The 21,407-nt window shown below is 43.1% G+C and overlaps 1 protein-coding gene across 2 annotated transcripts in view; it reads left to right on the top strand.

Moving 5' to 3' along the window:
* The window catches only part of TBC1D9 (TBC1 domain family member 9), a 114,887-nt gene that overhangs the window by 47,708 nt on the left and 45,772 nt on the right, over positions 1-21,407 (top strand). For both annotated transcript variants that reach the window (XR_003795511.1, XM_029234735.1), the window contains exons 2-5: positions 1,407-1,517; positions 13,146-13,264; positions 20,245-20,473; positions 20,913-21,174. Coding sequence is in view for 1 of the 2 variants with exons in the window: in XM_029234735.1 (XP_029090568.1) it covers positions 1,407-1,517; positions 13,146-13,264; positions 20,245-20,473; positions 20,913-21,174 (721 nt within the window). In the remaining variant the exon portion in view is untranslated. The remainder of the gene's footprint in view (positions 1-1,406; positions 1,518-13,145; positions 13,265-20,244; positions 20,474-20,912; positions 21,175-21,407) is intronic.

Raw genomic sequence — 21,407 nt, 5'->3', positions numbered from 1 at the left:
CATTTCCATTTTACATCATATGATTTTCCATTTTGTGAACACCAAGACATTGGAAAAAAATGTCCTAAGATTATTCAACTAGCCACAGTTCCTAACTGGTCCTTCTGAGTCCAAACCCTGCTCTATGCTGGGTTGCATCTGACTTTAGAGTAATTATGGGCATTTACTTTATGGAAGTCTTTTAGATTCATCCTGCCAAGCAAGGAATCCTGTTTATTTGACTTTGTAGAATGTGTGTGTGTGTGTGTGTGTGTGTGTGTGTGTGTGTGTGTGTATCCATGTAATTTTAGAATAGTATAGAAAATGTTTGGTGTCTAATCCCAGCTTGGTGCAGATAAAGGAGGCAAATCTTCCTGGAGGGGGGATGTTGGCTGAAAGGTGGTTATAAGAGAATTTGCGCTCCTGGCAAGAGAAGGCACTGCCTCTTCTTAAGTGAGCGTCAGTACACTGGACGTTTGTGTTTCTCACACATAAATTGCTAAGTTCGTTTGTTGAATGTTCCAGCTTGCCTCGACTTGGATGATGTGAGTAAGTTTCCCCCAGGACCTGGCAAGATCACTGAGGTTGTCAATTGGAAGAACTCAACTTCGTGCTACCACAGTACTTTTCCTGACCCTCAGCCTAACTACTACATCTTTGCAGAGCTGAGTGTAGACCAGGCTTCAAGCATCTCTGCTTATAACAACTGATGTGACAAATGGCAAAGGACTGTGCCGTTGAGATGGAGAAATGCTTGTTTCACAGCCCTGTTCACTTCTAAATGCAGCCCTAAAATACTGCTTGGCCCTCGCCCCTACTGGATTATAAATGCCTTAGGGACTCTGTCTTATTCAACTTCGTGCCCACAGGGTTTGCCTTGAACATAGTAGGCACTTATTGCTGAGCTGAACTGTACCTTCTCAATACAAAAGAAAAATGAGGCGCACGAAAATAGTACATGGGGCAGCCTGGTACACAGACTCAGGTGTACGTCACTGATACCTGTGGCTTTGTCAAGTTCCTCAAATTAAGGATTTGTTTCTAGGATGCTAGAGGGGAGAAGATAATACACATTGGGTGTAATGTAGGTAAAGCAGAGACCCCAGGATATCAGTGCTTAATACCTTATTTCTTTTGTTTGGAACAAGCATTTATTAATACTACCGTGTGCCAGGGACTGAGCTAGGAGCTTTGCTGGTTTTGTTTCTGAAACCAGCACTCTTTTAGCTTGTGCAGTGTCTCTTGGAGGTGGGTGGAACAAGTAACGTAGAGTCACCATCATCACGTCTGAGAGGAAAGTTTTGTCCAGGTGGGATACGGTGGGAGAGGGCTTGTTGGCAGGTGCCCCGGAAGGGGAGTGTCCACACTGCTGCCTCTGGGGATTTAGAGGAAACCCTTACTCATTTCTCCCCCTTTTCTGCCCTCAGGCCTCCTGGTGGGCACCCTTGATGTCGTGTTGGACTCCAGTGCCCGGGTTTCTCCTTACCGCATCCTGTACCAGACTCCAGATTCTTTGGTCTATTGGACCATCGCCTGTGGTAAGTGCAGTGTTTGGAAATATGGAAAAAAGTTATGATTAACAACTTTCTGTCAGAAGGGAAGGAACATTTAATTGTGAGATGCAATCACTTCGTATTTTAGGGTAAGTAACCCTAGCCATTTCGACAGATGAACCCTAAACCTCAGTGCTTAACACAATAAAGGTTTCTTTCTAACTCTGGTGAAGTCTTGTTTGGATCCTGTGGCCATCTCCATCTGCAGTAACACCCTCTAGAGCACAAAGGCTCCAAGGTCAACTTACAGGGAAAGTGCGGGAGGTGGAGGCACACCTGTGTTTCGCTTGCTTGACCCAGAAGTGCCACCACTTCCACTCACACCCCATTGGCTAGAACTAGTCACATGGCCCCAGCCTGTCTTCAGGGAAGCTGGGAAATGATGGAGTCCTGGGTGGACTAAGTCATACTTACTTATCCCAGTGCAGTCCTTCCTACTGAGTAGGGATTGTTTATTTCTCCTGATGATAACCTGTAATAATGTGCTGGGATGGTGGTAAACAGTCATGCTGTTATCGGATCTCTCACAAGAACCGCCAGTCCAAAGTGGCTAAGATTTTTTTAGTTATTTGTTTGCATGTGGCTTTTCAAATAACCATAGGAAGAGCAAGGGCACTGAACACTTACCTTTTTTCTTTTCATTTTTTCGCCTCCACTTGATTTTTTTTTAATTAATAGAATTTATTCTTTAGAACAGTTTTAGATTTACAGGAAAGCTGAACAGAGAGTTTGGAAAGCAGTCAAATACCCTCCACACACATAGTTTCCCCTATGATTAAAACCTTAGGACGGAACATTTGTTCCAATGGATGAACCGATACGAATACATGGTTACTGGAGTCCTTCATTTGTTTAGATTTCCTTAGTTTTTACCTGATGTCCCTTTTCTGTTCCAGGATCCCAGTCAGTGTACCATTTTATATTTAGTTGATGTATCTCTTTAATCTCCTCTTGGCTGTAGGAGTTACTCAGACTTTCCTTGTTTTCGATGACTCTGCGACTTCTGAAGGATCATGGTCAGGTATATTGTAGAATGTCCCTCTGTTGGAATTTGTCTGATGTTTTTCTCATGATTAGGCTGCGATGGTGTATTTTTATGCGGACGATCACAGAGATGAAGTGCTGTTCTCATCAGGTTATGTCAAGCAAGGGCACCTAGTGTCCAGATGATTGATGACCGATGATGTTTTTGATCACCTGGCTGGAGTAGTGTTTCTCAGGTTTCTCCACTGTCAAGTTACTCTTTCTTTCCCCTTCCCATACTGTCCTCCTTGGAAGGAAGTCGTCGTGCACAGCCCACATTTACAGAGTGGGGAGTTTTATTCAATTATTTTTATCACTGTGGACTCATGGGTATTTACTTTGTACTTTGGGCTACAATCCAATACAACTTTATTTTGTTGCTCAAATGATTCCAGCTTTGGCCATTGGGGGCTCTTTCAGTTGACTTTATTCAGTTTTTAAATTGATCTCTGCTTGGTAAGAAGTATCATGCTGGGATCTAAAGATATAAAGATAATTAGATCCGGCCCCTGCTTTCGAGAATACAAGGAAATACTCAGTTCTAGCCCAGTGTGAACAAGTACCATACAGTGCCATTGGATGGTGGGGCTTCCAACTAAAGACAGGAATCTTGGCCGGCCTTCTACAAGGGTAGGGGGAGTTATGTGGGTGTGATTTTAGGCTGCTGGAAGGCTCTGGTGCCCTAGCAATGCACCCTCAAGGATTTAGTAACACCGAAATTCTAATACTGTAGTTGTATCCCTTTAAAGTTATTCTGGTTCAGATGCAAATAGCTCCATGAGAAACAATGAAATGAATCAGCATTTATGCATTCCACTGAATGAAGGAATGGCATCTGGAGTGGGCAGGGAGAAAACCACCCAGGAGTGAAGGGGATAAAGGATAAAGGAAGAGAGAGGCTGGGACCCTGAGGAAGACAGACTTATCAGTGTAACCCAATGTAAGATAGAGTTCCAGCCTTCTGTGCGGTTCATTCAGCACAAAGGGAAACACCCAATGGCTACTGTAGAAGGGGAGGTGCCCTGTGGAAGTTGGTTGGGAAAATGTCACCTTTAGTTGGCGAACAATGTAGAATGGTGTTAAAATAGACAGGGGAGCCAGCAAGTGAAGAAAGAGAAAGGAGATTAGAAATCAGGCAGAACCGCCAACGCCCCTGGACTTAATGAGGCTTTGACACTCTTACTCACCTTCCAGCACTTTCATCACTTTTGCCTGGAGGCTTTTGAGAACCTGCGCAGCCTGGAGGTCCTCAGAGCCCTTGGGTCTCCTGGGCCTTCCCAGATCAATGCACGTGTATGGGGCTATGACAAGCTGGTTTCTACCTGTGACTCTTTTTTTCCCCACCCCCTCAGCCCATCCTTTTTTTCTCCCCTGTTACCTGACATCACTACTCCTCACTTTGTTTCCGGGGCTTTGCCATTCTACTGTCGACTTTAAAAAAGTACGCAACGTGAGTGTTGCGAGTTAAGTTTTATTGGGGGCAAAATGAGGACTATAGCCCGGGAGACAGCATTTCAGGTAGGTCTGAGAAACTGCTTCAAAGAGGCAGGGGGGAAGGTCAGTAAAGATGTGATTTTTGTGAAGGGGGAGTACATGCAATCAACACATATTTTTTTGAAGAAGGTTTCTGCCAGTCTTGTGAAGGTTATTGCTAGTCACAAGGAGCAGACATCACCATGAAGGATTTTAGTGCTTTTCTAGATATGAGGAGATGCAAGAATTGGGCTCATAAAATCGGCTCCTGAGAATATCTATCTGAAGACCTGTTCCGCCAGTTTTTCCCAGAGCACAGGGTGCTTACTTTCTGATCTCCACCCTGAACTCCTTTCAGGGGGTGTTGAAAGCCAGCAGCTGCAGTAGCACAGGATTTAATACTCGTAGAGGTAGTTGGCAAGTGCCAGTGGCGAGTGCCAATTTGTAGAGGCTCTACAAGAGCCAAGCAGAGGCTCCTATGAAAGCTCCTGTGGGGAAGAGCCCAGAGTTACAAAGCCGAGTTATTCCTGAGTTATTTGCCAAGCCAAGGCTAAGGAACACTGGGTAGTAATTGCTGATGTCATAATTTATACCTCAAAGAGATGCACTTTTGTTTTCCCAGTAAGTGATGCCTATCACAAGTGTATGATCTCATTATAATAAACCCAGGGTGCTTTTAGCTTTTGTATATATATTGATTACACGCAGAGACAGCTCCAGACTTTCCTTGTAGAAGACACCACGGAAGTGACAACCATTGTGAAAGTCCCATTCACCCACTAATTGTTCCTTCTTATCAATTTCTCTCTGAAACCCAAGTGCCTGGCTCCCTTTCATGAGAAGATTTTAAGAGCGGAAGCTGCTACCTTAAAAAGGATTCTTTGATAGGCTGACTTTTCGGTTTGTAATTTTAAATGTTGTTTTGTAAACTACAGAGTTGGTGTTTGGTGGGACAGTATGGCAAGGGCTTTGTAATTTGCTCTAGTTTCATGAATCGTTGCTGTAAGAGAAGCTTCAGCAGAAAATTGGATGTCCAACTCACTGCCCTGTAGAATCCATAGCTTTGCAAAACCTTTGTTTTATGCCATGGGCCTTGTGAATCTTTGCTTTGTGTAAATTGAACTAAGGGCACATCTAGCATCAATGTCTTCACCTAGGCCACTTTCTGTACGAGAACAGTAGACTTAGTGGTAAATCCTAGTCGTATGATTGCCTTAGACTTGAGCCACACGAAGCCAGGCAGGACCTAGTTTTGCACCTAGTCTAACTTACCCCCAATATAGTAATCACCCAGCCCTTAACAGTATGAACCATACAGAAAGAAGAGGGGAACAAAAACCAAGAGTTCTTTGGTGAAACATTATTTTCAGATGCTTCTTTTTATTATCTTCTATCATCTGTATCCAGATTGGTTTGAAGAAATTGATTTTTATGTTTCTTTGGCACTGAGACCTTTAATTGGGAAGGGGAGCCAAATCCCTGCCTAAGTAATGACTCTTCCTTTGCACTGCTACCCAAAATGAAGCCATCGGTCTCTTTGGTGGATATTCCACTGTGCCATCAATTCCAGCCTACGGACTTGCATTTTCTTCAGTGGTTTGTGCGGTAAAGTATCAGTTTTGCCATTTCTTTCTTTTATTTTTTTTTTAATTTTTAATTTAATTTAATTTATTTATTTTTGGCCACGCCACACAGCCTGCGGGATCTTAGTTCCCCGACCAGGGATCGAACCCACGGCAATGAAAGCACTGAGTCCTAACCATTGGACTGCCAGGGAATTCCCTGCCATTTCTAAGAACATAAAGGAAGTAGTACCATAGGAATTGGTCCAGTCTGCTTTGTTGAGCTGCTTATACTCTGACAATTCTGCCTCTCTCCCACCAGTAATTGAGTATTTCACAGCTGTGCTCTCACGAGGGCACTAGACAGCTGCAGGCATTCCCCCAACAGCTGGTGTTTTGGCATTGGTACCCCAGAGGCAGGAGAGAGCCCAGTCCTTTGCACCCCTCGAGCTTCAAGGTACTTAAGTAGACAGCAACCTATTTGGCTCTCCCCATTAGAAGAACTGGAAGGTTCAAACAATAAGAAGGGTTATACAGCCTCATGAGAATATGGGCACATAGAAATGCAGGTAGTTCCAAGGACATTACTTAAAGGGCTCTGGGACAAAAGAGTTACAGTTGGAAAGATAGAAGGAAATGTTGACAGTTCCCTCTGGATACATCTGACCTTCCAACAGGACTGATAAAGGAAACGGGGTGGAGGGTGTGTGCTTGATGGACACCTCACTGATAACACAGCCCTGAATGGTACCTCGATTCCCCTGCCCATTGATTAATTTCCCTTTTCTTCACCATCTTAGAATCTCATCTGGGCCTAGATAGGCATTCATTTTCAGAACTGAAAGATAGATTAGCCACCGCCTTGTCCAACACTCAGACTGTGACAGGGTACAGGGGCAAAGTGAAGTGCCCAAGTTCCCATTACTAGTTATAGCCAGTCAGTGCAGGGCTGAGATCAAGTTCTCAGGCCTCCCCACTCCCAGCCCTGTCCTTTTTAAGCGGCACCATGCTGGCTTTTATGATTAAACATTCTTTTAGTTGCCAGCTGGTAAGACCATGAGTTTAATGAAAGGTTGCTAGTTTGTTCTGCTTCTGCTCTTTCTCTACACTAGATAGCGAAATGGTGGGTGATTTAGTTGCCTTCCACATGAGATATACCTAATGTAGAGGTTGGTCAGTGTTTTTTCATCCTTTCTTGGTCTGTGTACCTCAAGAACTATTCTTGTATCCTTGGGAACACAGCAGCATAAAAAAAAAAGAACGTGCTTTTTTTCTTTAAGCAATCATGTTTATTGCAGGAAATTAGAAAATGTAGATAAGCAAAGAAAATAAAATATTAAAAAACAATAATACCACATTATAAATCTTCACCTTCCAGACTTTATATATATGTGTGTGTGTCTATACAGATATATGTCTATACACATATATATATATGTGTCTGTATATACACATATGTATAGATTTTCTATGTCAAGAAATACATGTCTATAATGTCAATTTTAATAGGTAGATAATATTTTACTGTGTTTATAATGTAAGTTATCTAACTTACGTGCTATTTTTTTGGAAATCTAAGGTTTTTTTCCCCTAATGTTAACTGCATTTTGAAAAACCTTAGTGAATATCCTCTGAACAAAATATTTCCCCATTACTTTAATTATCACCTCAGGATAAATTTATAGAAGTAGATACGCTGAGTCAAAGAATATGCATGTGTGTGAGCCTTTTAGCGTCATTAGCCTGACTGCCCTCCAGAAAGATAGCCATTTGCATTCTATCCATCAGGGTAGGAGAGGACCTTGGCATTTAAGTAAAGTATACAAAATAACGACATCAGCCACTAATTGTTCCTGCCAAGGTTGGATGAGTTACCTGGGCCTCTCTTTTCTCAAAGTGATTATAAAGCTACGAGCATACTGTTGTGACCTGTAAGAGATTATAAGCAGAGTTCTGTAAGAAGCTTATAGTTACGCAAGGATTGTTCAAGCAAAGGCCTGCTTTACTTCAGTCATACATTCGCTTTTCAATCAAAACATAATAGTGTCAGGGCCAGAGAGATTTGTGCTGAACATGCGGTCTGGCAACAGTTTGGCAGCTGGGTTCTTAGTGCTCTGACCTCAGAAGTTAGAAATGTCTTCTGCGTCACATTTCAAGAGGAGATCTTTGCGTCCTGCTGCCTATGATGATAATAGCAAAGTAACTGTTTATTTAGTGCTTTGTATGTTCCAGACCTGTGCTAAGGACTTTACGTGTATTATCTTCCTTAGTCTCTAGCACAAGCTGCTGTGGTGAGTGTTGTTACCTGCGTGTTACAGATGAGGAATCTGGAGCGCAGAGAGGTTTAAGTAACTTCTCTGTGCTCACAGAGATAGTATGTGGCACGGTAGGATTGGAACCCAGGTGTACTTTTTTGACATCAAAGTCTGTGGTCTGAGCCATTAGGTAATATTGTCTCCCTGATAATCAGGCCCCTTTTTACTGCAGAGGATCTAACCTCTATGCATACTTACCACACGTCTAAAATATGTCAGGAGGGGCTACTGTGCAGCAATTAAGAGTGTAGGTTACGGAGGCAGAAAACTCTGCATTTGATTTCATAGAAACGTGGAAACCTCAGTTTCCTCATCTATAAAAGGAGTGTGATTGGACCTACTTGTAGGATTGCTGTGAGCTTGCGTGTCTATAGTGAAAGCATGGCGCTGGGCCTTGGTTAAACCAGCACGAATAAGTAATAGAAAACACTTCATTATCACTGTTTAACCTGTTTAAAATTGTAGCTTCAGTTGGATGTGGATTTTTAAAACACGAATCTCCCTTTTGTTTCTAAAACTGTTCAAATCACCACATTTGGGGGCGTTGTATCTCTTGCCCTCTCCGAATACAAGTTTGTCCTTTTTCTGGGTGTAGAGAGTACAGTGGTGGCTTTGTAAATCCTACAGGGACAGCAGGTGTCACTCCAGTGTATTGGGTACTGCCCTTGACTTTATTTAGTATTTACATTTCAAAATTATCATCTTTGGGGCTAAGGTTGTATGTGGCTAAGGCCATAAAATAGATGGTTCCCTTTATTTAAGTAGCTTCAAGTACTATTCATTTGAGGACTGGATAGCTCTGGGATCCAAGCAGCCTATTCCAGTATGTGAAAATACTGGATTGGTTGCATTTTAATCTCTGGGAGGTTTAGTGGGTTTGTTTTGCTTTGTTTTGTTTTCTGCTGTGTCACAAGAGGTTATTATTTTTGCTTGTACACACAAATATATACCTACCTGTGTGCATACACACACTCTTGATCGGTAGGAATTTACCATCTTAGATATTCTGGAATTCAGGTTTTTAAGTCAGTGCTGCAGTCCCAGGGCCAAATTGTATTATTATTAATCATGCATCACAAAAAAAATATCCACTGAATAGCTATTAGTGGGTCTGTAAGCCTTTGTTCTTAATCCTCAGAGGCCAGATACAGTAGAATCAATTTTGTGGGTCCGCTTTTAATGCTTCTTTGTGGACTTCATGCACTTTAAGGTACATCGCAACCCAGATGAGAAATTAGACTAGGCTGACTTAGTATTTTCCATCATCTTAGATAGTCTTTAAGTTTTGCCCAGGTATACACACACGGCCTGTGGCTGGTATTCTGAAAACAAAACAAAATGCAACACCGCAAATGATAAAGATTCTCATTTTTCCAAAATTAATTTCTAAATACCCTTAAGCCCCCTCAAGTGTTGATCTGGTTTTTCCCACAGCAGAAAGCTTTACCTTGGATTTCCTGAAGGCGTCTCATACCCGACACAGCTTTCTTTGTTGTTTCAGCTGATTGCACAGTCGGGTCGGCTTGTTTTTCCTGCTGTATCTCTGTAAATGCAGCCTTTCCAGAAAGTTGACTGCCAAGTCCTTCCTTTCTCTTCTGAGGCCTACCACATTTTGCTCAGACTGTTGGGTAAATAGACCAGCCCCCTTTTCAGAGTCGTGGCAAAAGAGCTTTGTGTTATCTCACTTCACACAGTAACAAAAGGAAAATTCCAGGCGCTTAAATATGACAGCACTTGTACTTATTTTCTTGAGAAATGAAAGAGCCATTTATAAGGAACATTGAGGATCCCAACATGTTTCTTTTGGAGTTTTGCTGGTTCCTAAAGGGTAGTCCGGCCAAAGTGTCAGTTGCTCTTGAACTGTTAGCAGGATGTTTGCTCTGTGATCTCTGAGAGGTACCGTGGACTTTCTGTTTGTTCTGGGATGAGAAGTGGACACCTGCTTTCAGAGATAATTTTTACTAGATTGACATCTTCAGAATGTGTCTTGTCTGCTGGAGGAGGGAATCCAGCCCTGCCTTTTAGGTATCCTCATGCTTCCCGTCTCCAGAGTCTGGAGCTTTGAACACCTGTCCTCATTTTTTGTGCATTTAGGAAAGTGTTCAGAGAATATGGTACATTTGCACAGTAAATATAAATGTAAAACGTACATTTACATTTCTCTCCCTGAAAAGTATCTGTTGGGTATAGATCGGAATCCATAGTTAATTCTTGAAACTACCATTGGCTGATGGCATTGTGTCTTTTTCTTTCCTCAGTTATGGTGCTAATGGTTTCTTATAATGGTATGCAAAGTTCTTCCTTATCTACACCCCAGTCTTCTGTAACTTTGGAATCTTAGATCTGGATATAACCAGAAGAAACCTCTGAAACCTCTTTGGTAGCGTAGGAGTGGTCCCAAAGCACCCAGCAAACTGAAACAGTTGAAAACCTAAAGATACTGAGCTTTGACATCCCAGCGCCTCTCCTATACATGGGAGCTGTGAGCCGCTGGTGATGACTCCAAAAGGCCAGCCTTTTCATGTGACAGTGACAAGTGTGGGAGAAGCAACAGGAGATGGAGGATAGCAGAGAAGCAACACAACAGCAGCAGTGGAGGGAGGGGATTTACAGACAGAAACGTGGGGATCTACATCCCAGGCAATGAGAAGTAGAGAAAAGAGCTGGTAGTCGTGTTAGGTGGTGGCAGGTGGAGATTGTGGAAATGACGGACAGTGGGGCAGGTGAAGAGGATGAGGTCTTGGGGCAACAGAAAAAGCAGTTGGGGAGGGGGGGACAATGTGAGTAGTAAACCTGAACTTCGATACAAGTATGCTGAGATGGCTACTTGAAGACGGGGATCAGCCCTATAGACCTTCATGTAATAACCATGAAAATCGGAGGTACGAGTGAATGTTTGTTGAATGAGTGCATGTACACATACACCATCTCCACCATGGTTCTGTGTGTGTGTGTGTGTGTGTGTGTTGGGGGGTGATGGGGGGGGTGGACCTGTATGAATAAGCACAAAAAAACCCGAAGGCAGTGTGTGCAAAGGTGAGGGCACACCTGGTCTGCCCTGGGTCTTGTAGCCGATGGGCTTTTCTGTCCAGGATAACCAAGGAACAGTGAGGTTGACTTGTGGTTAGATTCCACCACCAGTATAACAGGGACTCCACGGTCAAGTACCTGGTGTGATCACCTGGTAAAGGGTAGCACATGGTGGGATACCAGTCAACAGCCAGACTGCCCCGGCTGAGCCAAGGGATGTGTGCAAACCGGCCTCTGGAAGGCACATCTGCGATCAACATAGGCAGGGGCGGAGGAGAAGCAAAATCAGAGGCTGGGAATTGTGCCCAGTGGGTCTGCAGAAATCCTGCGGTCCCTTGGGTGGCCGGAAGTGCCTCTGTCCTGAGGTGTGAACATCTGACTGTTGCCAGTAGGTACAGATGGGACAGCGGTTGGAGGGCACGTGGCTGGCATTCACTCTGGACTGGGCTCTGTATCACAGCCAGTCACAGCTGGTGATGGGAGTGACCTGTTTACAGACAAGGAAGGGTGCGATATGCTTTAGAAAATTTTCCAATCCCTATTTAAAATTTTAAAGTCTAAAATGTTTAAAGCTCTCTGGCTGACTCATTCCCTAAGTATTCCAAATGGGCATTGTACTTTGCATCTGAACAGTGTTTTCTACTTGCCAAAGTGTATCTATAGACATTATTCCGTGTGATTTTTTTTTTACAGCATTGCTCTGATATGAGTAAGGGGTTGGGTATTTTTATCTGTCTCCATGTTACATGTAAAGAGTTTGAGACAGAGAGAGATGAAGCAAACTGTCTAAAGGCACCCAACTGGCTGGTGGCAGAGAGGGAGGGGAACCCAGGTATCCTGAGTTCTACCTCTTGTCATGACAACATAGTACTGAGTCATTGATTGCTTTTCCATGTGGTTGACTATGGCCCCGAAAGAGTGAGCCATGGAAAGTGCCTGTGAAGAGCTCCAGACAATCTCTTCTTTCGTGTTTCCGTAGGGCTGCCTCTCCCCTCAGAAATTTGCTCTTCATCCTCTACAGAAGCATTCCATGTAGGCAATTTTTGGTGCTTAAGCTTGAAGTAAAAGAAAATGAACGTGGGTTTGGTTTGGTTTGGTTTGGTTTTGCCTTTCCTCGATCAGCGGATCTGAAACCCCTCAAACCTGCCTCTTATTCTCCAAGAGATTTTAGTTCTGTTCCTCACAGGTCTGAGTATCATTGTGGACACATTTGTATCTTCGACCTTGCCCAGTCAGGAACGAGAGTGAGATTCTGAGATATTTTGAATTGCTGGTGACAAAGAACAGAGAGAAGCCATTTTTAAGAAATCAATTAAAAGATAAGTTGGAAATCTAAGGAGACATCTGAAGGGGTGAATCATTCCTTAATTCTGAATTTATGTATATGATATGGATGATTTCTAACACACTGTTCTTCTGCAGGATCATTAATGATCCCAGAGCAAGAAAAAAAAATTTTTTAAAGGAAGGCAATTTATTACAGTCTTGACAAACACGTTGTGTTGGCATCCCTGTTATGCCCTGCATTTGTGAGTAGAGAGCAGGGTGCCAGGTTATCTATGCTACGAGGCTGAGGTTGTTTCAGTTTGGAAGCTGCCAGGCGAGGTGACTTATGCTTCTGCTTTCTGATTTGGATGGAGGCTATGAGGATGACCTCATCCCGTTACAATTCAGGGCAACTGTGCTGGTGAGAGCCGGGCTGCTATTCCCTAGCGATAGTCCATTTTCACATCTCATTCATAATTGAAAGGAGTAAGGATCATTTTTTGCCCATTATAGGAGGTGGTTACATCAGCTCTCCAGTGACATACCAGAGCCCTCATATTGTTGCAACTTAACAGCTGTAACCTAGTATCCTACAAGATCTGCGTTACCCTGAAAAGTGCAGGTCTTCGGGGGAGAAAAGGGGATAGGGCTAAATCCAGAAAGTGAACAGGAGAAACGTTGCTGCCTTCTACTCTGAAAGACTGTCCGAAAAGTTTCTGGACTCACCCGATCAGACGTGACCATAACACAGTACTTACCCGTTGGGTTTCTACATCCTTCAGCATCTTCTGTGTGTCCCTTCTGAAGGAGAGAAAGCATTTGGAGGCAGAGCTGGTGGGAACAGTATTCTCCTTTCATGGCACTGCACATGGATGAAGTGAGCCTGGTTTTTAAAGTATCTTTTACTTGCTGACATTTATTATTATCATTTTACATTCGTACAGGTGGTTCCAGAAAAGAAATCACCGAACACTGGGAATGGCTTGAGCAGAATCTGCTGCAGACACTTTCCATCTTTGAAAATGAGAACGATATCACCACATTTGTGAGAGGAAAAATACAGGTAGTGGTTTATTAACATGGAATCTTTTTTTTAAAAAAAAAACCTTTTCACTGGAAAGAATTTCAAACACAGAAAAGTTGCAAAAATAAAAATTGTATAAAACACACCTGTAGACCCTTTACCCATATTCCCCTGTTGTTAACAATTTATCCCGTTTACTTTATTATTTGTAGGCTCCATTACTCTATTTTAGAGGAATTTCCTCCAGATGCTTCAGTGTATATTTCTAAGAACAGAGCTCTTCTATTAAATAACAACAGTGTTAACAACAGTTATCGCCTGCAGTAAATTTAATATGAATACTATAATAGTTGGCACATATTCCAATTTTGTTAAATGACCCAATAATGTCATGTATAACATTTTTTTCCATTCCAGTGCAAGATCCAGTCTAGGAAGCTACTGGATTAGTTTTTTGTCCCCTTCAGTCTGGATCATTCAATTGCCTTTCTTTGTCTTTTATGACATTACTGTTTCTAAGTGTATGGTTGTTTTTTTCATAGGACATTTTTCATTTGGGGTTTTGTCAGATGTCCCTGCATGCTTTGCTTCAGATTATGCATTTCTGGATGGGACACTTTGTAAGTGATCCTGTGTCCTTTCCAGAGTGTCTTTTCTGGAGGCACGTGACACCCGTCCACCACCCATTGGTGATATAAACCCAGCAAAGTGCTAGCCAGTTTCTCCCCTGGAGAGTTACTAATTTTACCCTTGCAATTTTCTGTAGTAAGACACTTTAAGGTTCCAGAAATATCCTGCTCTTTATCAACATTTCTCCCTTGCTTTAGCATCCATCAGTGATTTTTTCTGTTGAACCAATCTTTGTTGTGATGGTTTACGAAATGACGATTTTCCAACTCCAGTGTTCCCTCACATTTAGTAGTTGGCACTTCCACTCTAAGCAAGAGCCCTCCCTCTATTTACCTTTTTATCTGTTTATTATTGATATGGACTTGTGGCTTCCTGTGTTTTTCAGTAGCTTCTGTTTCATTGCTGGGCTTATTTTGGTACTCACCCTCTCCCAGATTTGGTTAGAGCCCCTATCAATTGCCTCCTTTTCTAACTAAGATAAAATATTGAAACATTCATTGTATATTTTTAATTAATTAATTAATTTATTTATTATTTTTGGCTGCATTGGGTCTTTGTTGCTGTGTGCAGGCTTTCTCTAGTTGCGGCGAGGAGGGGCTACTCTTTCTTGCGGTGCACGGGCTTCTCATCGCGGTGGCTTCTCTTGTTGCGGAGCATGGGCTCTAGGCATGTGGGCTTCAGTAGTTGTGGCTCGTGGGCTCAGTAGTTGTGGCTCGTTGGCTCCAGAGCACAGGCTCAGTAGTTGTGGCTCTCGGGCTTAGTTGCTCGGTGGCATGTGGGATCTTCCCAGACCAGGACTCGAACCCGTGTCCCCTGCATTGGCAGGCGGATTCTTAACCGCTGTGCCACCAGGGAAGCCCTGAAACATTCATTATTAAGCATAAGTTTAAGTTTATATACTTTTGGCTTCTTAATTTTATATGGTACAGAAAGGCTAAAGATATCTGGATCTTTTTTTACCACACTAAAAAAGAAAAAAAAAAAAAAGCCTCCTTTGTCCTTATGACTTGCTCCCACTACGCTTTTGAGCGCTTCCTACCCTGGTCTAACGGGGTGTTCCAGACTCATCTGGCACCTTCCCTGACCCAGGCCTGGAATCGGCCATTTGTTTCAGTTTGCTTTCCATTTTAGGCTCTTTCTTCTTCCTGACATTGAGAGTTTAATTTTATTTTTTTTTGAATACAGAAGATATTAACATGCTTCCAAAAGTCAAAATTCCTCAAAAAGTGTTACCTCCTCCTGCGTCCTTGCTACCCTTCTCCCCGCAACCCCTCGTAGTTAACCAGTCTCATTGCTATTCTGGCTTATCCTTCCTGTGTTTCTTTTTGTAAAAATAGGCCAAATATATGTATTTTTCTTATTTCTCTTTAATTCTTATACATAAGGCTCCCTGTATATATGCTCCTCTGCATTTGCCTTTTTTTTTCTTTAATTAATTAGTTTATTTATTTTCGACTGTGTTGGGCCTTCGTTGCTGCACACGGGCTTTCTCTAGTTGTGGCGAGCGGGGGCTACTGTTCATTGTGGTGCACGGGCTTCTCATTGTGGTGGCTTCTCTCGTTGGGGAGCACAGGCTCTAGGTGCTTGGACTTCAGTAGTTGTGGCGTGTGGGCTCAGTAGTTGCGGCTCGCGGGCTATAGAGCGCAGGCTCAGTAGTTGTGGTGCATGGGCTCTAGCTGCTCCGTGGCACGCTTGTTTTAGTATTGTTTTAATTTGTATTTGTCTCATTTATGAGTGAAGTTAAACATCTTTTCTTATGTTTAAGGGCTGTTTTTATAACCCTGTTTGTAGACTGTTCATGTCTTTTACCTATTTTTCTCTGAGACTTTGGTCTTATTTTTGTTTAATTTTTAAAAGCTCTTGGGACTTCCCTGGTGGTCCAGTGGCTAAGACTCTGCGCTCCCAGTGCAGGGTGCCCAGGTTTGATCCCAGGTCGGGGAACTGGATCCCGCATACCACAACTAGGAGCCCGCATGCCGCAGCTGAAGATCCCGCACTCGGCAATGAGGATCCCACGTGCCACAGCTAAGACCCGGTGCGGCCAAATAAATAAATAAATATATACATATTTTTTAAAGTTTTTTTTTTTTTTTTTTTTTTTTTTTTTGCGGTACGCAGGCCTCTCACTGTTGTGCCCTCTCCCGTTGCGGAGCACAGGCTCCGGACGCGCAGGCTCAGCGGCCATGGCTCACGGGCCCAGCTGTTCCGCAGCATGTGGGATCTTCCCAGACCGGGGCACAAACCCGTGTCCCCTGCATCAGCAGGCAGACTCTCAACCACTGCGCCACCAGGGAAGCCCATAAACGTTCTTTTTATACAAAGCCTGTTAGCCCTGTATCAATGATGTATGTTTGTCATTTGACTTGGCTCATGATAATTTTCGCCAGGCAAAGTTTACATTTTTATTTGGTCAAAATCATCAGTTTTTTCTATTATAGCATCTGGATATTCAGTCATAGAAGCCTTTCTTTAAATCTAGGTTAAGGAGGAATTCTAGGAAGTGATCCAACAGTGTTTCTCATTAAAATTCTACAGACTGATCAATTTTTATTTTATTTCTTCTACTGTACTAATTTTTTTTTCCTTTTTTTTTTTGTGGTACGCGGGCCTCTCACTGTTGTGACCTCTTCCGTTGCGGAGCACAGGCTCCGGATCTGCAGGCTCAGCGGCCATGGCCCACGGGCCCAGCCGCTCCGCGGCATGTGGGATCTTCCCGGACCGGGGCACGAACCCGCGTCCCCTGCATCAGCAGGCGGACTCTCGACCACTGCGCCACCAGGGAAGCCCCCCAACTGCTACTTCTTATTAGTGGTTCTCATTCAGTCCCTTTCATCTATTCATTTATTTATTTCTTCTTTTCATTCTTACATATTTTTGGCTCCCCGTCTGAAGGCACTGATAACTTTGAAATGTCACATAGGCTGTAGATGTGTGTGCCAACTGGCAAAGGTGTTTCCATCCCTCTTCTCTCTGAAGTGGCTTCTTCTCCTCCCCACCCAGAGGTCCAGTGCCCTCATGCTGCCTCCTGGCTGTCTACAGTTCCATAGGATAGCACACTACCAAAGCCTGCTCACCCTCAAAGCAGCCGAGGTCCAAAATGGGTCTCCCCTGGCCTCCATCAAAGCCAACATCTCTATTCTCTCAGTGGAGTAGCACCAAAAGTAATTAGAGGAAACAACCTTACCTTAGATACTCTCAGGGAAGTACATTGCTACTACCGATGCCAGCCATTCAGTCCTCCCATATGACAAAAGAACAGGAGTCAGCAACTTGGTACTTAGCTTTCCAAGTTAATTTTGCTAACTCAAACAATTTTAGACTTAGAAATCTGTGACTCTGCAGGACACAATAAAGACTAAGATATGGCCCCTTAAGATACATGCTAATTTGGAAAAACAACATATACCCTTTTAAACTTTTCTTAAATTTTTATTTATTTTATTTATTCTTGGCTGCATTGGCTCTTCGTTGCCGCGTGCGGGCCTTCTACTTGCAATGAGCGGGGGCTACTCTTTGTTGCGGTGCACGGGCTTCTCATTGCCGTGGCTTCTCTTGTTGCAGGGCACAGGCTCTAGGCGCGCAGGCTTCAGTAGTTGTGGCTCGCCGGCTTTAGAGCGCAGGCTCAGTAGTTGTGGCGCACGGGCTTAGCTGCCCTGTGGCATGTGGGATCTTCCCGGACCAGGGCTGACACCTGTGTCCCCTGCACTGGCAGGCAGATTCTTAACCACTGCGCCACCAGGGAAGCCCTACCCTTTTAATAATCTTTTATTAAATGTCTTTTAGTTGCTAGATACTGGTGGTAAAAACTGTTCGAGGCATTATATTTGTTTTTGAAATGTATATTTAGTGGTTGAGGGACATATAAACAAAATACTTTCAGCCAACGTATAAAGAGAACACAGAGATGAGAATGCAAGTCCTCATTTGGGATTGGGTTAGTTTCACAGAGGATATTTATACTGAGCCTGGATAGGTTGATTTGGGCAGATCAAGAAAGGGGTTTTATGGCATGAGATGCAGATTGGACTTTTTCCCTCTTACACTGATAACTTGTGGACATTTTAAAGGTGGGAATGCGTGTAGCCATACAAAATATATCACAGTGTGGAAAGATGCCTGATGGCATGCCAGTTGCGAAGCCATTGTGATAATTCCTGGACTATGTAAAGGGGCTAAAGTTGACTTCTTATTAGAAGAATAGGCTGGAGACTTGTCTTGGGTTGTGTTTGCTGTTATAGTGTTTACATAGTCTGTTTTTTTACTAGAATTGAGTGGTGATGGAGATAATGGAAGACTAAAGCCCTCCTTCCCCTCCCTCCCACCATCACTCCTTAGTACCACAACTGCTGGCAACTATGGTGGAAGGTCTGGCAGTGAAAATAAAATTCAGGACATTATATGTATTGAAAAATAAATTTCAATACATCAGGCAGAGAGAATCAAAAGTACTTAATGTGAGGAAGGACAGTCATAGCTGGGAGAAGGATTCATAAGGAGGTGGGAATTAGACCAGACTTTGAGACTAGGTAGGATTAGTGAAACAGACAACAGTCTGATTCTAGATTTTAGGCACTCAGAATGGCAGGACCACAGGCAAGAAGGTAGAAAAGCACAAAAATGACACATTCAGGCCCTGAGTGTGCCTTAGGTTGACTAAGGCAGAAGAAAACAATTGGGAATCTTGTCAGATGTAGTACAATGAGAGCAAAGGTTGCAGTGTTGGTTGGATCAACAACGTGCATGGTATAGAATTTTAGATTTTATATGGTGATTATAGGGAAACAGAATTTTGATAATAAGAATTTTGTAGATTTTAAATAAGTTTTAGGAAGATAAATTTATAGGGAGTATCCAGCATATACTGGGAGCGTAAGAGCCCAGAGGCAGGAATTCTAGGTATGAGGCAATTTCAGTTTTCTATCCTTGGAATACAGAGGGCTCAGTCATGTCAAGGAGAACCCGAGAATTTGCCCAAATTCACACAGACATGCAGTGACACCTTTGGGATCGAAACCCAAGACTTTCATGCTCAAAAGCTCATGCTTTTCTAGCTACCTTGTGATCAGAGAAAATGGAGATGAGGTGAGAGGTATTTGGTGATTACAAAGTCAGGGTGGAATTCCAAGGAGCGTTTTCTGTCAAGGGATATAGGTAGGAGCCACTTTTCAGGGAATTATGAAGGAACTGGGTAACAATGAAACAGCCTCTCAAGCTACTATAATGATTAAATAGTAGATTAAGCCAGTCACATGCCGTGTATTTATTTTATTTCCTGTGCAACTGACTAAAGGTTGTGTGTCTACTCTAATTTTTGCTCCAATATTCACCCCATTTCTGCTCAGATGGTGGCTTTTTCCTTTTATCTATGTTGCCTGATGTCATTCATGGCCCTGAGACAGTGGGTCTGTGGCCAATGTCAGTTAGTGGCATGTGTTTTGGTCTTTCTTCCTCTCTTTCCATTCATGATGAAATTTCATTGAGTTTTTGTTTTCTTATTTATTTGGCTGCGCTGGGTCTTAGTTGCTGCACGCAGGATCTAGTTCCGTGACCAGGGATCAAACTCGGGCCCCCTGCATTGGGAGCGTGAAGTCTTAACCACTGGGGCACCAGGGAAGTCCCAATGTCATTCTTTTATTTATTTTAAAAATATTTATTTTTTGGCTGTGTTGGGTCTTCGTTGTTGTGTGCGGGCTTTCTCTAGTTGCAGCAAGCGGGGGCTACTCTTCATTTCAGTGCAAGGGCTTCTCATTGCAGTGGCTTCTCGTTGTGGAGCACAGGCTCTAGGTGCGCGGGCTTCAGCAGTTGTGGCTGTCAGGCTCTAGAGCACAGGCTCAGTAGTTGTAGCACACAGGCTTAGTTGCTCCGCGGCATGTGGGATCTTCCCAGACCGGGGCTCAAACCCATGTCCCCTTCATTGGCAGGAGGAATCTTAACCACTGTGCCAGCAGGGAAGCCCTGGAAGGCGGATTCTTAACCCCTGGACCACCGGGGAAGCCCCTCATTGAGTTTTTGAGAAAGGCAGACGTTGGTTGACCTTTGGGATAAGTCTATCATGATAAGCTAGGAAAAGTAGTAGAACTAGCAAAATCTTTTCATCTCCTCATGTGTAAAAGAGAACTATGGGCTTCATTCTAAGTGAACTTAAAAACATGATTAGTACCAATAAACAGATATTAAAATCTATATTGCTCTTTGGAAATCTTTTAGGACATAAATGCTGCTTGTTAATTGGCTTAGAATTGGGGAGTTGGCTTTGAAAAGAATTCAATTTTTTTGAACTCTGGCCTTAGACATTTTTTGTTCCTTTCCAGTTATGTACAAGATACGGGCAAAAGCAGCTGTAGTCATAGTGACACCAGTTGTGCGTTTTGTGCTTTGTCGCTTCTTAGGGCATCATTGCAGAGTATAACAAAACCAATGATGTGAAGGGAGATGATGACACAGAGAAGTTCAAGGAAGCCGTCGTGAAGTTCCATCGGCTGTTTGGAATGCCCGAGGAAGAGAAACTCGTCAACTATTACTCTTGCAGCTACTGGAAGGGGAAGGTTCCCCGACAGGGTTGGATGTACCTCAGTATCAACCACCTTTGCTTTTATTCTTTTCTGATGGGAAGGGAAGGTGAGTTCTCTAGAATTTCAGAGGGAAGCTTTTGAAAGTCTACTGAGGTTTGCCTGCCCTGAACGCATAAACCACATCCAAACATCAACAATAATAAATCTGTAGTTGTAACTGAGCCGGCACTATTTTGTGATGACTTAACAATTGAATTCAATCATTTTTGGCTCAACGGTTGTAAAGAAATTAGTTATGAAGTAGTAAAGACTCACCAAAGGTATAATTCATTTAGTAGACGTGGACTTAAATCCCTAATAATTGTAACTCAGAATTTTTGTGGTCCAGGTTTGTCTGTTAAAACTAACAAACAGAACAATGATAAACATGGGCACATAAACTCAAAGGAGGTCAGTGAAATTGGGGGGCAGGGTTGTTAGTTTCCTGTATCTCGAAAGGATTTTGAGCAGCTGTGTGTTGACCCAACCCTGTTCCCTGTGCTCAGCCAAGCTGGTTATCCGGTGGGTGGACATCACTCAGCTCGAGAAGAACGCCACGCTGCTTCTGCCTGACATGATCAAAGTGAGCACCAGGTCCAGCGAACATTTCTTCTCCGTATTCCTCAACATCAATGAGACCTTCAAGTTAATGGAGCAGCTCGCCAACATCGCCATGAGGCAACTCTTAGACAATGAGGGGTTTGAACAAGATCGATCCCTGCCTAAACTGAAAAAGAAATCTCCTAAAAAAGTGTCTGCTCTAAAGCGGTAGGTGTCAGAGACTTAGCGTCTTTTACAGACTTTAGAAACAAGAAACACATCTGTTCCTTTATGAAAGTTAACCTTTTCTGAACAACTTCAAGGGTTCAGAACAGTTTTCCAGGTATAGATACAAAACTGAAAAAGACTACGTAAGGCACTCCCAGTTCATTAAGCGAGGCAGACACGACCAGCTCCAGTACAATGGGATGGGACCTCTTCTGTTCCTATGAGCAGAGCAC

This window comes from Monodon monoceros, unplaced genomic scaffold, assembly GCF_005190385.1.
Source record: "Monodon monoceros isolate NGI ecotype Baffin Bay Population unplaced genomic scaffold, NGI_Narwhal_1 Super_Scaffold_20, whole genome shotgun sequence".
NCBI classification, from domain to species: Eukaryota; Metazoa; Chordata; class Mammalia; order Artiodactyla; family Monodontidae; genus Monodon; species Monodon monoceros.
Note: the sequence above shows the minus strand (reverse complement) of the source record. Positions and strands in the feature narration are given on the sequence as shown.